Source organism: Schistocerca nitens, chromosome 1 (genome assembly GCF_023898315.1).
Source record: "Schistocerca nitens isolate TAMUIC-IGC-003100 chromosome 1, iqSchNite1.1, whole genome shotgun sequence".
In the NCBI taxonomy this organism is placed as follows: Eukaryota; Metazoa; Arthropoda; class Insecta; order Orthoptera; family Acrididae; genus Schistocerca; species Schistocerca nitens.
In genome coordinates, this window is record NC_064614.1 from 384,074,329 (window position 1) to 384,095,060 (window position 20,732).

The 20,732-nt window shown below is 39.7% G+C and overlaps 1 protein-coding gene across 3 annotated transcripts in view; it reads left to right on the plus strand.

Annotated features, from left to right (window-relative positions):
- The window catches only part of LOC126249104 (cGMP-dependent protein kinase, isozyme 1-like), a 382,876-nt gene that overhangs the window by 277,741 nt on the left and 84,403 nt on the right, over window positions 1-20,732 (plus strand). For all 3 annotated transcript variants that reach the window (XM_049950773.1, XM_049950765.1, XM_049950758.1), the window contains exon 12: window positions 10,011-10,174. In XM_049950773.1, coding sequence (XP_049806730.1) covers window positions 10,011-10,174 — 164 coding nt within the window. The remainder of the gene's footprint in view (window positions 1-10,010; window positions 10,175-20,732) is intronic.

A 20,732-nucleotide genomic window follows, 5' to 3' on the forward strand; every position in this document is an offset into this window, starting at 1 on the left:
TTGGAAGTTTGCTTTGGCTGCTGTCAACAATCTGATCCTGGGTGCAGATTTCCTCAGACACTACCAATTTCTTGTGGAAATCTCAAATGCCCGTCTGACCTAAAATGCCAAAGACAAGTCCGAAGAAGGTGGGACAGCAACAGCAGGCCACCTTGTTCATTGTTAAACCTGTGGCATGCTCCAGACCATTCACAGATATTCTAAAAAAATTCAGGAGCTAATTTGCCTGTCTGGGGCACTGTGATACATCACGCATTCAACGCTCCACCATATCATCACCGCTCTTGGTCCCCCCATCTGATGCCACCCACATCACCTCACACCCGACAAGTTCACAGTCTTTAAGGCCGAATTAATGGCAATGTTGTGACAAGACATCATCCGATCATTGAGCAGCCCATGGTCTTCCACTTTGGTGCCCAAAAAGGACATTTTGTGGCATCCATGTGGGGACTGCCATACGCTAAATTCAAGGACAGTGCCAGACAGATATCTGGTACCACATCTGCTGGACTTTAGCTGTGACTTGTGAGGTGTGACTGTGTTTAGTAAAATTGACTGCAAGAAGGCATTCATGCATGTCCCCATGGTGCACAAAGACATAGAAAAAGCCATTATTACCACTCCGTTCTTCATGTACATTGGACGACGTCCTCAAGTTCTCAAAGTCGCCCAAATTCCACCACAGCATACTAACAACCGTTCTCTGGTGTCTCAGTGAGGCTAACTTAGTGATCAATCTATTGAAATGTGTATTTGGGGTCAGTGAGATTGAATTTCACACCTACCAGATCCACACCTGTGCTGGCCACAGTGCAGGCAATCCTGAACATGCTTCACCCAGAAACTCACAAAGGCCTATGTCATTCCATCAGGATTGTCAACTTGTACCGGCACCATCTGCATAACATTGCTGTGGTGCTAAAACCCCTGACTGCAGCACAACATGCCCACAAGATGAAAGGAAGAGCTCTGATTACCTGGACTCATGGAATGGAGCAATGTTTTACTGCATCTAAACGGTGCTTGCCGAAGTGGTAGAACTTATTCATCCAATACATGAGGTGGAGTTAACCATCATTGTGGATGCCAGCCAAGCCACTATTGTTGCAGTGCTTCAACAACATGTTGAAGGCAGCTGGCAGCCACTTGGCTTCTTCTCATGGAAGTTGTCAGCAGTGCAGCTCTCTCGGAGCGCATACAACCATGAGCTGCTTGGAATCAGGCGGTGAAACACTTCTGTTTGTTGGTAGAAGCTCGCCCCTTCCTTATATTCACTGACGATAAACCTGTAACACATTCTTTCTGGATCAACAACAGCAACTGTTCACTGCACGAAATACAGCAGTTGGAATATGTGTCCCAGTTGACAACAGACATCTGCCACATTTCTGGAATGGAAAATGTCATCATGGACTGCTTGTCCTATGGTTGTGCAGTAATCTCCTCCCCTGTGAACTTCAAAGCCGTCACACAAGAACAGGAGGGTGACAGAAAACTGGACAGCTTCCAACATGATTCTTCCATAATTGTGCCGGAGAATTCATGGAGGAATGTTGCCTCAGCCTGCCACTAGCAGAACGCCTGCACAGTCACATGACCAGCGTCTGACTGCATCCACTGACACAGCTTTGTGTCAGCAAAGCCTTTGACCAAACAGATCTTCAGCACTGCATGCATGTGATGCTGCACACAGATGCGGTGCAGCAACCACTTCAACTGCTGTATTTGGGATCACACTGCACGATAACATGTGGTGGGAAGATGTTGGAGATCAAGTATGACTGTAGGCCAGCCAAAGTCTCGGTAAACTAGGTCAAACCAGTGTATGTCTTGACAGTGCCAACCGCCACACACTTATTCAACCCAACAGAGGTCTTGGTAATGGATTACCCTCTATACTAAACCCTTCAAGACGGTAGTTTCCGGGTGCGTGCCTAGCCTGCTCGAGTTAATTTATATGGCTGGCTGGCCCCAGAATGCAGCGATTCAGTGAAATTGCTCTAGGATGGGATTACTTGTTCAAATGTTACGAAAATTTCAGGAATTGGTATCAATACATATTTATTATGATTAAAACATACATTGTCACTTTAAATGAATTTTGAGTGTGGTATATTTTGAAACAATCTTCGAAACAACACCCTACACCACAGTCCTTGCACCAGAATGATGTTTCCTTACATTTCCTCATCTGCTTGCAGCAGACTGCAGATCTCTTCTTTTCTGTGAGTGGGATCTTCTCAATAGAATGCCTTGCTGTGAGCTGTTCAGGCACAGGAGTTTTTGAAGGTCGCCCACATCGAGGTGAAGTTACATTCTTCCCATGAATTTCCAGCAACTGTGTTATGAGAAGAAGCCTGGGATTTATAAGCGCTTCTTCCCTTGTTTTTTCGCTAGCATTGTAAACAATAAAAGCATTGTGCACTGCAACGTTCATCAGCCTTCTAAATATTTTCATATACCACTTAACACCTTTCTTCCTTTCCATGAGAAAAGGTTGTAGTTTCTGATCCTTCAAATCTACACCACCCATAAAACTATTGTACTCTTTTATGCACTGAGACTTCCTTACCTCATTACCCCTTTCGGTTGCCGTAACAACTGCATCATTATGAAATGTAGAAATAAAGGCAACCTGCTTTTTATCCATCCATTTCGGTACCATTATGCCATGTGAATGATATGCTACGAGTTCACATTTCTTCAGTTTTGAATGTCTCAAGACATCAGGTACATTCTTCCTATTCAGTCAAAGTATGCCAGCTACATTCATACCTCTTTCCTTCAAAAAGTGGCACAAAAGGACGCTGTTATAATAATTGTTCATCCAGAGCATTTGGCCTAAGGTGAAATGAGGCTCAATAAGCTTCACTACAATCTTACTGGTTTTCAGGGTATCTGCAGAAAGAAATTTCGTTTCTATTTCTGTGGAACTTCCTGCATAAATAATAAATTGCCATAAATAACCTGTGGAAGATTCGGAGATCTCATAGGACTTTATAACAAACTTTGCTGATTTTAGAGGTAGACAGGTTTTTATTGCCAGCCTTTCTTTCCATAACGTAAGAGATTCATCAACAGAAATGTTTCCTCCCATGTTGTATGTATTTCTAAATGTATCATTCAAGTGCTGAATGATGGGACCCAACTCGAACAATCTCTTATTGCCTTCAAATGTATTCAGTTCTTCATTGTTTAAAAAATAAAGGAATCTGCAAAGTAGCTCAAACCTGTCTTGTTGCATACTCTGGTAAAAAATTGGCGTGTTCAAAAGCAGATGCTTGCTGAAATACGACTTTATGGATGGCTTCTGAATAATTCCCATCAACATCTGCAGTGTGAATAACACATAAAGCTCATCTTTGTCAGTATCTACCCAGTTACATAGACTAGAATGAGGTTGTAGAACATTCTGTTTTTGTATACAACCTTCAGCATAAAGGTTAGTTTCACACACAATTGTTTCTACGATGGTTTCACCGAAATACAGCTTGAATGCTTCAGCTGCAGAATTTACCTGTATCACAGGTCCACATTTACCAATGAATGGTGTTTTCAAAGAGACATAAGAGCTGTTTACTTCTTGCCCCTTCCAGTCTTCTTCATTCCGTGCGCGTTTCACTGGTGCACCTTGTTTCATGGCATTGTCACTGTCTGCCGCTTCTTCTTCTCTTCTTTCAGTTGTTTCTTCCAAATAGTCAAAATGATTTTCATTGTCAACATCTAGATCACTCCCGCGCGGCAGGCACGGATGGTACCGTGGAAACGGGCAGATGGACGGTACACAAGGGGGGGGGGGGGGGGCCGGAAACTGGACCGTGAGTGGTAAGTGCTGGATGGAAAAAATCTGTTTCTGGAACAGGGTGAGAGACCAGCACGGGAGACACAGGCAGTTTTGTGGGAGTGGCAGGCGGTTAAGCGACCAGAAATGAGGACCCCCCGCAAGTGGGGGAGGGGGGGGGGGGTTTGAACGCCGTCCTCGTGGAAACTATCTGATGTATAACATGCCTGTATTGCATGTGGTGGGCCACTGAGGTGAGGTAAGGGGTCCATGTTACTCAAAACACATAATTGTGCATGTAAATTACACACAACTGGAACACCCCGTGCGCAGAATGGATCCGGCATGGTTTGTAGTAATGGCAGCATTGCACACTGAGTCCATTGTTCACTCTAATGATGTATTTGTTGACCGTCTAAAACTAATAAGGTTAGCACATGGCGTTGGTTGAGAATGCGAATCACTGTACGTAAATGATGAATACGCCATTGGCAAAGAAATGACAAAACTCAGTGAGCGGAATTGTGCTTCCACATCTTCAATCAAGGCATTGTTTGGTGTGGTCATTGTGTAGTGCATATAACCTGTTGCATAAACACTGGCGCGAAAGATGCGAAACATGAATGAACTGCGGGGTCGCCACTATGGGAATGTGATCGGTAATCGGGATATAGAAAACTTAATTCCCGTATATGTCATACCTCGTATATATTTACACTTGACACTGCATCCATACAGAATGAAGTATAACAAAGAACTGACTACAGTAAAGTTAAGATAGAGGCTCAACAGAGTACTTAGAGTTCACAGATATTAAGTTTTGATGTCAATACGAGCTATCGACGCCACAGTATCATCTACACATCTAAGATTATTTATATTTACCCTAGCTATTTTAATTCCAATTTCTTCCCCATGTAACATGGGCATTCCTTTCAATTTGTTATACATATAGATTTAATAAATAAGGGGAAAATATGCAGCTTCACCATACTCCTTTCTGTATCTTGACCCATTTAGTTGCTCCAAGGATCTTCATCATGCCGTCTTGGTCAGAGTATAAATTCTGTATGAGTTAACAGAGGTATCTGGTACTTCCATTTTTATGAGTACTACCCATAATTTATTGTGGTTGCCAAAGTCAAAGGCCTTAGCACAATCAGCAAAGCTGAGATACACTTCATTCTGAAAATCTCTTGCCTTCTCCATAACTCATCAGATCCAAGCAATTTGATCTCTGATCCTTCTTGCTGTATGAAAACCAGATTGCTCTTCAAGTAGCTTTCAGTCTTTGTACTGGCAAAGTACATTATACACAAGACTTTGTGAGCATGTGAGATAAGTGTGATAGTTCAGTGCTTCAAGCACTCTTTAGAAATGCCCTTCTTTGAAATCAATATGAACATTGAACTTTTCTGCTCTTTTAGCCATTGTTGGGTCCTCCATATTTTTTGATCTATTGAGTGAAGAAGCACTTTCACTGCATTCTTGTCAATAATTTGAAATAATTCTGCTGGAATTCCATCATGTCCACAAGACTCATTTTCTGTAATGTTTTCTAGGACCTATTTGCCTTCAATCTTCGTTTGCTCTAGTTCCAAAATCACGTTAACTTCATCATCATCAGGGTGAAGTTCTTTCTTATATAGATATTTTTCATAATATGCCCATCATTTTTATTTTCTCTGAATCTGTAGGATGTTTACCATTTCTACCTTTTATCATGCCTATTTCCACCTGAAATTTTCTTTGATGTCTTTAATTTTCTCGCAAAGATCCCTCGTCTTTCAAATTCTGCTATTCTTTTCAACTTCTTTGCACTGTTCATTTAAGAAGATATTCTCATCACTTGTAGTTAATTTCCAAAACTCTGGATTTAATTTAAGCATTGCTGATCCATCCTCTTCGATTTTTGCTTTTTTCATTCCTATGTAATTTGCTTTGCCTCAGACAGTAACCATTTGGCCTTCTTGGTATTCTTTTGCTTGGGAATGTGTTTTTCTGCTGCCTCCTTCACAGCATAGGCTACTTCTGTACACAGCTCTTGTGGATTTTTGTCTTCTAACTCTAATGCATTAAATCTATTCTTGACGTCTACTGTATAACCAGAAGGTATGCTCTTAAGGCTGTATCTGTAAGATGGAATAGTTTGGCTAGTTTCCTCAGTTTCAGCCAGAATTTTGCAGTTAAGAGCTAATGATCTGATTTCCAGTCAGCTACAGGTCTTGTTGTAGTTGGATGGATGGCACTCTCTCACCTCTAAATACAAAGTATATAATCAATTTGGCCATCTCATGAAGTCCAGATTTAAAAGTGTTGTTTTGGTAGCTGGGAAAGTGTATTAGTAATAACCAGAGCATTATTGTGGCAGAGTCATAGGAGTCTATGTCCTGCTTCATTTGTTTTACCAAGACCAAATTTTCCCTTAACATCTTCTACAGTTTGATTTCCCACTTCTATGTTCCAGTCTCCAGCCATGAAGACAATATCCTTTTTTGATGTCAGCAGCAGTAATTCTTGCAATTCTCCATTGAATTGGTCAATAGTGTCCTCTTGACATTTGGCGGATGACACACCAACTTGAATGATTGTGGGGTTGGCTTGAAATCTGATGGACAATCTATCATTTTTTATAACTGCACCCTATTACAGCTTTCCTTAATCTGTTACTAACTGCAAAGGCTACTCCATTACTGCTGTTGCTGTTTTACCCAGAATAGTACACTGTATAGCCATCAAAAGAAAATCTTCCACTGACCTCCAAACCCTTCCTGCTCACCGACTCAGTTTCTTGCTGAGAATAGTTACTCAACCTTTCACTGAGTTGCTTGGCTTAAAACGGGCACCACATGTAATAGGAAGTTGGAAAATTGAGCTGACACAGGCTAAGAGAACTCTCTTCCTGTGTTCTTGTCTCTGCATGTCACCGCCTTCTTTTGCCAGAGTCTAATGGTGCTTTCTGAGATTTCCCCAGGTCATTTCCTGCGCCTTTTGACTGAATAAGTCAGTTTGGTGGTCAGAGGAAGGCAATATCAACTCTGATGGAACCATGTCTAATAAAGTATTGTGGTACTCAAACCAACCTTTGAGTTTAGGACTGATTTTCTTTAGATAGAGGAAAAAAAAGAACAGATTAAAACCCCAAGAGTTTGAGAAAATATTTGAGAAATGAGAGGGAAAATCAGAACATTTAGAAAAAAATTGTGTGTCATGAAACTTCATATAGTACACTGAGACTGTATGCTATACCAGGACTCAAACTGAGACCATTCCTTTTGCAGCTATCGCTCACACTGACTGAACTATTCAGGTGTGACGCACAACATACCCTCACAGTTACACTTCTGCTAGATTATGCCCAGCTCTGAAACTAGGAGAGTTAGTTAGTTAGTTAGTTACGTGTTCCATTGATCAATAGGATGGAAAAACCATTATGATGTGGAACGTCTCAAATGCACAAGAAATGCGCATAGGAAACAAGTTGTTTTTTTTTTACATTATAGTGTTATACCTAAATATTTCTATTATCTATCCCATTCCCTTAAATGGCACAAAATGCATATACTATATCTCCAGATTTATTTACTCATATTCAAGAATTCATCTATGGAATAGAAGGAGTTATCAAGGAGGTATGATTTCAATTTGTTTTTGAAACTATGCTGTCTGTCAGACATTTTATTTCATCTGGTAATTTATCAAAAAGTTTTATAGCAGCATATTTTACCCCTTTCTGTGCCAAAGATAGGTTAAGTAAAGGGTAGTGTAGGTCTTTCTTTTTTCTGGTATTGTAATCATGAATGTCGCTGTTGATTTTAAACTGGTCAATGTTGTTGAGAAAAATTTCACTACTGAGTAAATGTACTGTGAAGCAGTTGTAAGAATTCCTAACCTTTTAAACAGATGCCTACAAGATGTGTGACTGTGAACCCCACACATTATTCTAACTACTTTCTTTTGAGCAGTGAATACCTTTTGCCTAAGTGTTGAGTTGCCCCAGAATATTATTCCGTATGACTTCAGAGAGTGGAAGTATGCAAAGTATGTTAGCTTACTAATTTCTACATCCTCGAAATTGTCAATTATTCTGATTGCAAAAGTTGCTGATCCTAGACACTTTAGGAGATCCAAAATATGAATTTTCCAATTAATATTCTCATCTATATGTACACCCAAGAACTTAGTATGCTCTACCCTGGCTACTGACTTCTTTTGAATTGTTATGTTTATTGAAGGAATTATACTTTTTGCAGCAGAAAATTGGATGTACTGTGTTTTTTCAAAGTTCAGAGCAGAAAACCAATTAGTATCTTTTCCAAAGACCTTATTTGTATCATTTTCTATCAGACTTTCTTTTACTGGGTTAATAATTATGCTTGTATCATCAGCAAACAGTGTCAGTTCAGCATCTTGTTTCACATAAGAAGGGAGGTCATTCGCATATATCAAGAACAGAAGGGGCCAATGATCGAACCTGGTGGAGGACCTAATGTAATTTCACCCCATGTAGATGAAGTGGCAAACTCCTTTGAATCACTTGAAGCATATAAAGAGACTTTTTGCTTCCTGTTCTGTAGATATGACTTAAACCACTCATATGCTGTTCCATTTATACCATAGAATTGTATTTTCCGTAACATAATGTCATGGTTCACACAATCAGATGATTTGGATAAGTAACAGAATATTCCTACTGGTGACATTTTACTATGTAAAGACTATATTATGTGGACAGTGAAATTGTATATTGCTGTCTCAGTGGAACAGCATTTTTGAATTTCTGAAATCCGAACTGTGATTTACTAAGTATCCCATTACAGTTGAGATGGCTAACCTCTCTTGAGTACATTACATTCTCAAAGATTTTTGAAAATACTGTAAGCAAGGATACTGGCCAGTAATTATTGACCTCTGTGGTTTCCCCCTTTTTGTAGAGAGGCCTGACAATGACATATTTTAACCTGTCTGGAAAAATACCCTGAGTCAGTGATGCATTACATATGTGACTCAAAACATCAGCTGTAATTGCTCCACATTGTTTTAATAACTTGTTAGAGATGTCATCTACTCCAACAGAACATTTATTTATCAAAGATTTAATAATTTTCCTTATTTCACAAGAGGTTGTTAGATGAAATTTAATCTGACTAAAATTTTTCAAAACTGACGCTTCCATGTACTGCCTGGCTTTTTTCTTTTGAACTATTCTCACTAATTTTTCCTTCTGCACTTAAGAAGTGATTGTTAAATACATTGACTACCTGTGTGCTGTTGGTTAAGATGGTCTCATTCTCTTTAACAGTAATACTACCTGCCCCAGTGGTTACTTTTCCTGTCTCCCTTCTAACAACATTCCATATTGATTTGATTTTATTGCTGGAGTTGTTAATTTCTTCTCTAAAATACATATTTCTTGATTTCCTTACAACTTTTCTCAATATGTTACAATAATTTTTATAGTGTAACACTACTTCTGGATCTTTACTAGTTCTTGCTGTCTCATACAGTTTTCTTTTTCTTTCTGAAGACACTTTAATACCTGTAGTAATCCAAGGTTTCTTTGAAAAGTTTGTAGTGTTACATTTAGTAATTTTCTTTGGAAAACAATGTTCAAAAAGGGATATAATTTTATCAAGAAATATGCTGCATTTATCATTAGCATTTGGCTCATTATATACATCTTCCTAGTTTACATTTCCTAAACTTTCTCTGAAGTGATCTATAGATACTGGAATTGGTAGAAGGAATTGGTAGACGTTAAGCTTTGAAGGTGGATCAGGTGTCATGCCCAGGTCACTCAGTTGATAGCATCGCCCATGAAAGGCAGGGCTACAGCTCTGATTCCAAGTCTAGCACATAGTTTCAGTCTGCTTGAAAGCTTCAAGGCAGAGACAACTACAACGCAGAATGAAAAATTCATTACAGAAGTAAGTGTCCTTGTTTGAGACAATGAACCAAGATTCATAAATAATAGTGATAAGGTGTATCAAAACCAAGACACAAACTATACATAGAGAATAAACAAAAGTGTAATAATGGCAACAACAATGTATTCAATGTAATGTACAATTTTTTCTACTGTGTGTCACTTCTCTGAATTCACACACATCTAGTACTAGTAACATTTGGTCTGTTTTTAATGTTTCTGTGGAAAACAATGTAATGCTAGTCTTTCTCCTAAAGCAATGAATTATTTATGTTTCATGAAATAATTTTGTTGTTTTAGGTTGACTTTGGCTTTGCAAAAGAAGTGGGTCCTGGAGGTAAAACATGGACATTTGCTGGAACACCAGAGTATGTTGCCCCAGAAATAATACTCAATTTAGGACACAACCGGGCAGTTGACTACTGGGCACTTGGAATATTTATGCATGAGCTGCTGACTGGAAGGTGCTATGAAAAATTCAAAAATAAATAACTAAATTAGTCAATAAAAAGTAAATAAAGTAAAAGAAAATTGAAAAAGTAATGTAATTAATTTGTGCATCTATCAGTCTACACTTGTTCCTCTGTTCTGCTAAGGATGCTCACACTTTCATTCACTCATTCTATAGATCCACAAAGAAAGACAACCATCATGTATGTAAAGAGGGTCTAGTTACAGATCAACACATGTAGCCTGATGGGTAATAGTGGTTGTCTTGGGAACAGGTAATGCTCATCGCATCTGTGGCCATGTATACCTCCTGGGTCAGGCCCAGTGTCAAGCACCTAAGGGAGCTCACTCATTGTTGGCTGGGTATGGGTTGGTGAACCCAGATTTCCTGCTGCTGCAGGAGACACGTTTTAAATGTGTTGATATCCCAGTGGGCAGGAGATATATGAACTCAGTATGGACAGGGATAATGGTAAATTACACTCCACTTCTGTCTGTCTCATAACAGCTAACAGGTAGTTATAGAAGCACACATTCCATACAGAGATATGTTTTTCAGTGTACAACTCAACAAAGTTCTGTACAGGAAGGCTCATTCTCACCTGATTTCACAACTCCCCAACCATTCCTACTTCTTGAGGACTGAATGCACATAAAGTATTATTGGGATCTATGGCAACACAGCACAAGGGTAATGCTACTGAAAGCAACATTGTGATTCAAGAGTTATGTCTTCTTATTACTGGTTGTACCACACACTGTAGCACTACAGTGGGATAATACCCTGCCACTAACCTCATTTTCTGCCCTCCTGGCCTTACAGACACTGCCCAATGGGAAGTTGTTGATGGCTTGCATTTAAGTGATTGATTCCTCATCTGGTTCTACCCATCAGATGTAGTTGTCCCTGAAAGGAAGTCATGAGGGTGGATGCTCAGCAAAACAAACTGGACACTGTACATCAAACTGGCTGTTTTTGAACAGTGGGAAAGTATACAGAATTTGGTAGGTCACATTACAAGGGTGATCCATAATGCTGCTCATGCATCTATTCAAAAGTACTCAGGCTGACTTATGAGACAACATGTCCAATGGTGGAATACCACGTGTCACTTCACAATCAGGGTTAGATTCACAGGCATGCAGTGGTTGCAAAGCCAACCATATTCTGCAAATATTGCAGAGGACTTGGCAAGTATTTTTGTACTTGGTAAAAAATTTGCTATAATGAAGATCCCTGGTAAATATGTCAGGGAACCAATAGCGGCTGTACTAAAGTGAGACGTCTGCAATCTAGTATCCAGTTTACACCTGCAAACACTGTTTACAGGAAATGGCAGTGCATTTCAATTTTATCACTGCCACTGAAAATCAGAGTCCTGCTTTCTGTTGTCATAGGACATAATGGAGAGTAGTAGTTGCTATTTCCATTCCTACAACACTGAGAAATACATCTTCCAATTTTCTTTATGGTAGCTGGATTGTGCATTGTCTCAGCAGACCAGACTGCACCAGACAGAGTCCAGTACAGCATATTATGGTGTCTTAAAAAGGATGCAAACCAAATCCTTTTATTTCTTTTTAATACAATCTGGCTGAGCATAAAGGGTGCTAGAACACATAGCCAACTGACATCTTACCTAAGTTCTATAATCAGAAGAACTTAGTCACTTCTAGTACAATTTTATGTGATGCAGCCCTTGACAACCGCAACCTGCTCAAAACAGGAATACAACAATCTTTCCTCGGCAGACAACTCTCTCATAGGTATAGCCTTCACTCTTGAGAGGACCTATGATACTAGTTGCAAACATAACACCCTTGGACAGTTCCACAAATGGAGCTTCTGAGGACATCTACCCATATTTGTATAGTCTTGCCTTTCCAATTGTGTTTTTAGACATCAACTCAGTGATGCCCTTTCACAATGATTCAAGCAAGAGAGTAGTGTACCTCCAGAATCTGTTTTGAGTGTCACTCTGTTGCTATAACAATCAACAGTATTATGCCCAATCAATGTTCATTGTTTGTGGATGACTTTGCCCTTCTTTCTGACTGTGTTCCTGAAAGTATATCACTGCTGATCTTTTCAGTGAATTTGTAGGATGCTAGTTGGGGATTGTATTGCACTGGGACTGGAATGATGACAGTATCAGGTGGCAGACACACCTCACTGTGACTTTGAGTTACCAAAGTGTTTAAAATGACTTGAAAAGAGCTTCAGTAACATGTATTTGGCATTTGTTAGCTGTGTAGTGGTGATTTCAAAAGGGAGATACTTGTGGAAGAAATGATTTATATTTCATCTCAAAAAGTTTAATTTATTTCATCCATGTCATTTCATCTAAATTTCCTGCCTTTCCAAAACATAACTTATTCAAGTTATTTCACAGTGATGTAAAGAGTGATGTGTCTAATCTCAATGCCTGTTTGTCCTTCTGGTTTTATCTTATTTAATGTGACCATCAACTTCCATTGAGCAATTACCTCAGGAGATGGGTTGGTGTGCACAGTGACTACCTTGAAAGTGTTATTGAGCCTCTCCAGTAGTCTCCAAGATAAAAAGAAATTACAGTTAATGTTGTCCATTGAGTCAGATCCAGTCACAAGTGGGGTAATATTTAATGTAGCAGGTTGATTTAACAACTGCACCTTGATAATTTGCATATGAATGTTTCAGTAGTCTAGAGAGGTTGCTAGGAATTAAACACCTGAGAAATAAACTACAAGCAAAATGTGATGTTTAAAGCTTTCCCGGCGTACTGATTGTTCCATAAAAACATGGGAGAACTGCCGGATATCAGTAACTTCCTGCCACGATATTTCGGCGCAGAGTCTTCTGGCCATCTTCAGGTGAATGCCAATGTCGTAGTACTGGTGAGTACACGCTGAGCTCCGCTATTTAAAGCCTTCTGAGGTGACATTGCACATGCGCTGCTCAGCGTGCGCGTTCATAACGGCTCTGTGTGCTGCGCCTTGCGCCCTCCACTGTGAAAGCCTGGCGTATCGGTTTCAGGTTGATTTCCATCTTTATGCAGATAACTACATTGACTATGAAGTTTCTCTATAACAGGATTCCAAGCAGAGTTCAGCTGATAACCGCTATCTCGATTGATGAGAGTCTCATTGTCAGACAATCTTATTTCCACAGATTCATTGATAATCGAGCTCCAAAAGTTTGATGTATGGGCCAAAATTTTTGTGTCGTTGTAATTCATGGCATGGTCTGTTGAAATACAATGTTCAGCGATTGCGGACTTGGTGGGTTGGAGAAGGCGAGTATGCCGTTGGTGTTCCACAATACGTTCCTGCACAGTTCGTGTTGTTTGCCCTATATATGATTTGCCGCATTCACACGGAATTTTGTAAACACCTGGTTTACGCAGGCCCAGGTCATCTTTAACGGATCCCATCAGTGATGAAATTTTGGAAGGAGGGCGAAAGACGACTCTCACTTGATACTTTCTCAATATTCTGCCTATCTGTGAAGAAATATTCCCAAAAAATGGTAGATAAACAGTCAACCTGAAGGCCTCTTCCTCTTCCTTGTTCCGTCGTTCGTAGGTCTTCATCACTCTGTTCACTTGCCTAGGTGAAAAGCCATTCTTCAAAAATACTTTTTGCAGGTGTTCCAGTTCTGCTTGAAGACTGTCGGCGTCAGAGATGGTATGGGCACGGTGGACCAAGGTTTTGAGAACGCCCATTGTTTGTGCTGGATGGTGGCAACTAGTAGCTTGTAGATACAGGTCTATATGGGTGGCCTTTCTGTACACCGAGTGACCAAGTGTGCCGTCACTCTTCTGTTGCACCAAGACCTCTAAAAATTGCAGACAACCATCTCTCTCTATCTCCATGGTAAACTTTATGTTTTTATGTATGGAGTTCATGTAACGTAAAAATTCTTGGAGATGATCCAGACCATGAGGCCACACTATAAAAATGTCGTCAACGTACCGCCAAAATACTGTCGGTTTAAAAGTGGCAGAGTTGAGTGCTCTCTCCTCAAAATCCTCCATAAAAAGATTGGCCACCAGGGGCTATCCCTCCGTAACTTACGAGCAGATGTGGATACGGTAGTCTTAAAATCTGACAAAGGGAACGCTACTGTCCTCATACCAAGGGATGACTATATTAATAAGATCAATGTTTTATTATGTAATTCAATGTATCGCAAAATCGATAAGGATCCCACGAGCCGAGTAGTGCGAAAAACAGCAGAACTTTTATTTAATAGTTCTCTACTGAAGGAGGTCATCAAGAGACTGAAACCAAACAGTTCAGTTCCACCTAGGCTATATGGACTGCCCGTCCAATTGTGAGTAACATTGGAGCAGCCACCTATGACCTAGCAAAATTCTTCGCATCTTTGCTCAAACCAATGATAGGCAAGTTTGCACATCACATAAAGAATTCTGGTGATTTTATCAGTCGACTTCAGTCACTACAACTGCAAAGTAGTGATTTATTGGTCAGTTTTGATGTGGTTTCACTGTTCACAAAGGTGCCTCTGGTGGACTCACTACACCTCATTGGCAATATGTTTGGTGCAGACATTATAGCGTTGTTTGAGCACACTCTTTCTACATATTTTATATTTAAGTACGAATTTTACGAACAATCTGATGGTGTCGCCACGGGGAGTCCTTTGTCTCCCCTGGTGGCCAATCTTTTTATGGAGGATTTTGAGGAGAGAGCACTCGACTCTGCCACTTTTAAACCGACAGTATTTCGACGTATGTTGACGACACTTTTATAGTGTGGCCTCCTGGTCTGGATCATCTCCAAGAATTTTTACGTCACATGAACTCCATACATAAAAACATAAAGTTTACCATGGAGGTAGAGAGAGATGGTTGTCTGCAATTTTTAGATGTCTTGGTGTGACGGAAGAGTGACGGCACACTTGGTCACTCGGTGTACAGAAAGCCCACTCATACAGACCCATATCTACAAGCTACTAGTTGCCACCATCCAGCACAAACAATGGGCGTTCTCAAAACCTTGGTCCACCGCGCCCATACCATCTCTGACGCCGACAGTCTTCAAGCGGAACTGGAACACCTGCAAAAAGTATTTTTGAAGAATGGCTTTTCACCTAGGCAAGTGAACAGAGTGATGAAGACCTACAAACTATGGAACAAGGAAGAGGAAGAGGCCTTCAGGTTGACTGTTTATCTACCATTTATTGGGAATATTTCTTCACAGACAGGCAGAATATTGAGAAAGTATCAAGTGAGTCATCTTTCGCCCTCCTTCCAAAATTTCATCACTGGTGGGATCCGTTAAAGACGACCTGGGCCTGCGTAAACCAGGTGTTTACAAAATTCCGTGTGAATGCGGCAAATCATATATAGGGCAAACAACACGAACTGTGCAGGAACGCATTGTTGCACACCAACGGCATACTCGCCTTCTCCAACCCACCAATTCCGCAATTGCCGAACATTGTATTTCCACAGACCATGCCATGAATTACAATGACACAAAAATTTTGGCCCATACATCAAACTTTTGGAGCTCGATTATCAATGAATCTGTGGAAATAAAATTGCCTGACAACGAGACTCTCATCAATCGAGATAGCGGTTATCAGCTGAACTCTGCTTGGAATCCTGTTATAGAGAAACTTCGTAGCAGACGTAGTTATCTGCATAAAGATGGAAATCAACCTGACACCGATACGCCAGGCTTCCACAGTGGGGGGCGCGAGGCGCAGCGCACGGAGCCGTTATGAACGCGCACGCTGAGCAGCGCATGTGCAATGTCACCTCAGAAGGCTTTAAATAGCGGACCTCAGCATGTACTCGCCAGTACTACTACAGTGGCATTCACCTGAAGATGGCCAGAAGACTCTGCGCCAAAATATCGTGGCAGGAAGTTACTGATATCCGGCAGTTCTCCCATGTTTTTATGTACAAGCAAAATGTATCAACTGTGAGATGCTGTATAGAAATTCCATCCCATGCTCATCTAGGATAATCTCTTTTTCACACTTTGGTTCCTCTCTGTCTTAAAACTGAGAAGCTTCATTCATCAGGAATTTACCAACATATTGAAAAAGCATCACCAGCAGTTATACTGTAATCATTGCAAATAGACAGCACTTTTTCTCTCTGTGGTTTTTATGTATGAATGACAGTCTTGATTAAGAATGACATATTTGACACATTACTGATGGCACCTTTTATTCCTTGTTGCACATTAGCATCACAACTGCTCAATCTGAGCTGAACTTCCACTGCAATGATACAATGTTTGATTATCCTCACAGTTTTTGAGTTATATTTTTTGGTCATTGTGAGAAATTCTCTTGGATGGTTTCTTTTTGTCATTTGAATCTTATGTTATTCACAACATATGAAATTTGATTATCAAACATGTTCGTCCACAAACAGTGTTATGTTGTCTTTTCGTCCCTGTTATTATGTATTAGAGACGGTGCTAATGCAAGCATTCATATAGAATACAGGTTTCAGTTATATAATATTAAAATAAATTTTATTTAGTCATGATGTTAACAGCATCTGGTGGTGTATCTGGATGTTATTCATAACTTTGCTTTAGATCCAAACCTTAGTTACAGATATACAAAAAAAAAAAAAAAAAAAAAAAAACTCATTGGCCTATACCAGGTATTTCTGCTCATAGTCAGTGCAGTGGCAGCCAGGAACACCACATTTTCAAATGATGAACTTCCCCATTGACAGCCACCTCAAGATTTACATCTGCTTGTTGCTAGTCCAATTGAGAATCAGTGACATTCTATAATCATATGGCAACTATGTAATTGTTGATTTACTTGCTGGTTTGGTTCAGAATTATAGGGGGCAAAATCACTCATTTAAATTAAATATTCTGAATTATTCTCACTTAACAGATGAAACAGAAGTAGAAAAAAATTATGGTTTTAAATCCAGGCAGCTTGTTCCAACAGAAACTGCAGCTTACTTCAGCATTTACATTGTGAAATCTCTGCCTTAGACATCATTGGGACAAGCAAGTGCTGTCTGACACGGTTGTGTCCTAGCTCAGCAGTAAAGTGTGCACCTTTCAAGCAGAAGAGTACATTAATTATTGGTTCTAATCTTGCTGAAGATCAGATTTTTACCTTGCCTGTGAAAGAGATACTAGCAGGCAGATCGACAATCAGCAAAGAAATCCTAAGACAACTTCCCCCCCATAAGTTTTGTCTCTGCCCCTTGGTTCTAAACCCAGTAGATATAAAAACGAAAAACTTGCTGCATTGCATGACTGTTAATGCCTGCTTTTTCTGCTTCTGTCAGTTACATTGTAATACTTGTGTGGTAGTCCTGTAATGGTATTTCAGTATGACTGTGGACTGAACATAGATACATACCATTTTGAACCTGGAAGTGCATATTATCCTGCTAATTAATGACAGTGTGGTATATTTTGTTTTATTAAAAAAAAGACTTTTTTGTAACATTATCATGGCAAATTTTAATTCATTTTTATTAGTACAGTGCATCAAATAAATAGTGTTTTTACATTAGTTTATTAAACATAGATGATAAACACAAGAGAGAAATAAATTAGCAGCAATAGTCTTTCACACAATCTAAAACAGTCTAACAATATTCATATAGTATTAATGTAGTAGTATTTCAACTCCATATCTATAGGCAATACGTTGGTAGCACTTTTATTTCCTTGTGTGGTATGCTGTGTTAACAGACAGTAAATCTGTGCATTTCAACATAACAGTGAGTTGAGAGGTCTCATGAATTCTGTCACTGACTGTACACAGCAGTTAAATATATTCAGATTATCCACAGTGCCCATTTCATCTAGAGAGGTAGGGCAAAGAGGTGTCATTTTTCTGAGTACCTAGACCTGTGGGAACTCAGATTAATGAAGCAGCAGATGAAGCACATAAAGATCCCTGTATGGAAAATATAATTTCCCTGTTTGTTACCCTTGTACATACAGTTACCTCACTGTTGAGGCACAGGATCAAGTGCCTGTGGGTGAAGTGGCAAGGATTGAGAACCAACAAGCTGTAGTCATTGAAACAAATGAGATAGGTGTGGCATTCCTCCTCCCAGCTGCTGGGGCAGGATTAAACAGTTATTATGCACCTCCAGATAGACCACTGTCCTTTGATCCATTGATTCCTCTTCCAGCCAGAGGACCCACCAGTGTACAGTGCTTGTGGTGTACAGTTATCTGTAGGTATGTGGCATTTCAACAGAATTAATTTTTTTTATGTAAAGATGTAAGGGCTGCAACTGGCTTACCACTGATCTGTTCTCTATTTTAGGAAGATGACAAAATTAATATGATTCATATTTCAAGGATCTGTTCAATATCTGACATCCCACATAGGTTATTATGTAGAAGATTTTAATGTGATTTCAGCGTACCAGTTTCATCCAATATTTATCCCAGCTATTTTAAATCACAGGCCTCTGTTACAGTAATTTAGCTTCTGTGTATTTAAAATTTGTGTGTTTTCACAGTGGATTTTATCATAAGACTGACACCAGTGTAGAAGTGTGCACAGGATCAGCTAAGTGAAAAATCCGTGCAATATGCACATTTACTTATATGGTATATAAAAGTCAACTTAGGAATTTTACCTTGTGTGACGCCTCTTGTATAAGATCGTGTGTCAATTTAAACTTCTATATTCACATAGTTTACAGTTTGCTTTGCTCCTTCTGCATAAATCTTTCATTGATTGTATCAATATCCATTTGTATTGTGAGATATTGTGAAATTTCTAACATTTGTGAGTGCTGCAATAAACCAGTATTGTTTTTATCAATTGTAGGCTTAAAAAGCTAAATTGTGCTCTTTCAGATTTTTAAGGATAGTGGACCTATCCTCATTCAAAGCAATCATTTTCTAATTTCATTTTATAATTATGGGAGAAATGGATTAGTTTCAGAAGTTTCGTAAATTAATGGTACGAGTGTTTCGGGTATGTAATTTAATCACCATTTGCGGTTCACAGTTCAGCCAAAGTATACATCAGCCTTAAATTTCATCATATGTCAATGCAAGTAAACATGTGTTTTTGAAAATTTTGGGAATCTACCATTGTGTTTCATAAAATCTGTGAGGAATTTGTAACAAACCGGGGTTTGTGATTTAGTTACTGTAGCAGATTTTCTAACTAACATTTTGTGTTATTGTACATCTAGTTTTCCCTAGGAGTAGCCCTATACATTATCTGTATTTATCATAAATTAACTCAGTTTTTGAGGTGCTAGCAACTATAATTAACATCAAAATGTTTTAGGAAACTAGTAATTTTTATCACTAGTTTTTGTGTTGCATTAATAGAAATCTCATTTTGTGTATCTGCATCAATTCTTATAGAGAATTAGCAACTTTTTAGCTCTACAGATCAAAAGCTAATCAGCAAGTTTAATTTAAAGTCCTTTCTTCACTGCCTTGTATCACATTTCCCCAGCCAAAATGCAGCCCCACTGTGATTGCTGTTCTCAAACATGGAATGAGCTGGTTGGTGTTCGTAATCAGCTGTAAATCGCCCTGACTACTGTCAGATAATTGACAGCTGCTGCAAATCGGCGTGTTAGAAGAGCTCCCAAGAGTCATGTACCTGTGATACATGTACCAGAGGTACCTCCAGTACTATCCCCTCCTGTGGATTCTGTCTCCTGTGCAGAAAGAACAGGATCTGTCATTACTCATTCATTGACTGTGAAGGCATGTCAGTGGTAGATCTAGACATCCTGTATAGGATGGATGAGGATCAGGGAGGGCTCAGGGTGTTGTACTGATCCCCCTAACCAACAAGTTCAAGGTGCTGTATTTGACTTTAACTCCTCCATCTGTTGTGGGGAAAGCTGTTTTGTCCAGTATCAGGAGGAGGCAAATGCAGAAGGATAGGTGTCTATTAATTGTTGACAGTTCAGATATAAGGAATAAAATGGTACCCCTTAGGGAAATGGCACCAGGTTCACTCAGTGTGTATGCCTGGGGGCCTCATCCAATGTGTTGAAGAGCCTGTTGCAGCAGCCGTTGAGGGAACAGGGTGCAACCAACTGAAAATTGTGGTGCATATTGGAACGAATGATGCCTGTTGTCCGGGCTCCAAAGTCATTCTTGGGTCATTCCAGTGACTGGCAGAGAAGGTTGAGAAGACTAGCCTTGTGCATGGTGTTTCAATGGAGCTCACAATTTGCAGCATTGTCCCCAGAACTGATTGTGGCTCTTTGGTTCTGAGTTGAGTGAAAGGACTGAACCAGATACTTCAAAAGTTCCATGACAAGCCAGGCTGTGACTTCCTGGACTTCCACCATAGGTTTGAGAACTGTAGGCTCCCCCTAAATATGTCAGGTTTGCATAACACATCAGAGACTGCTGTTCACATGCACGCAAGGGATTTTTTTATATTAGGCAACTCTCCATCCAATCCAAATAATGATAGCTGTAGGAAACCCAGAAGTATCAGTGTAAGATCAAAAGAAATGCCTCCCACAGGTGAGAGTATTAAAATCTTAAAAATAAAGTACCGAAGCATTTGCAACAAAGTGCCAGAGTTTGAAGTGCTCATGAAAAGCAATGAAGCTCAGATAATAC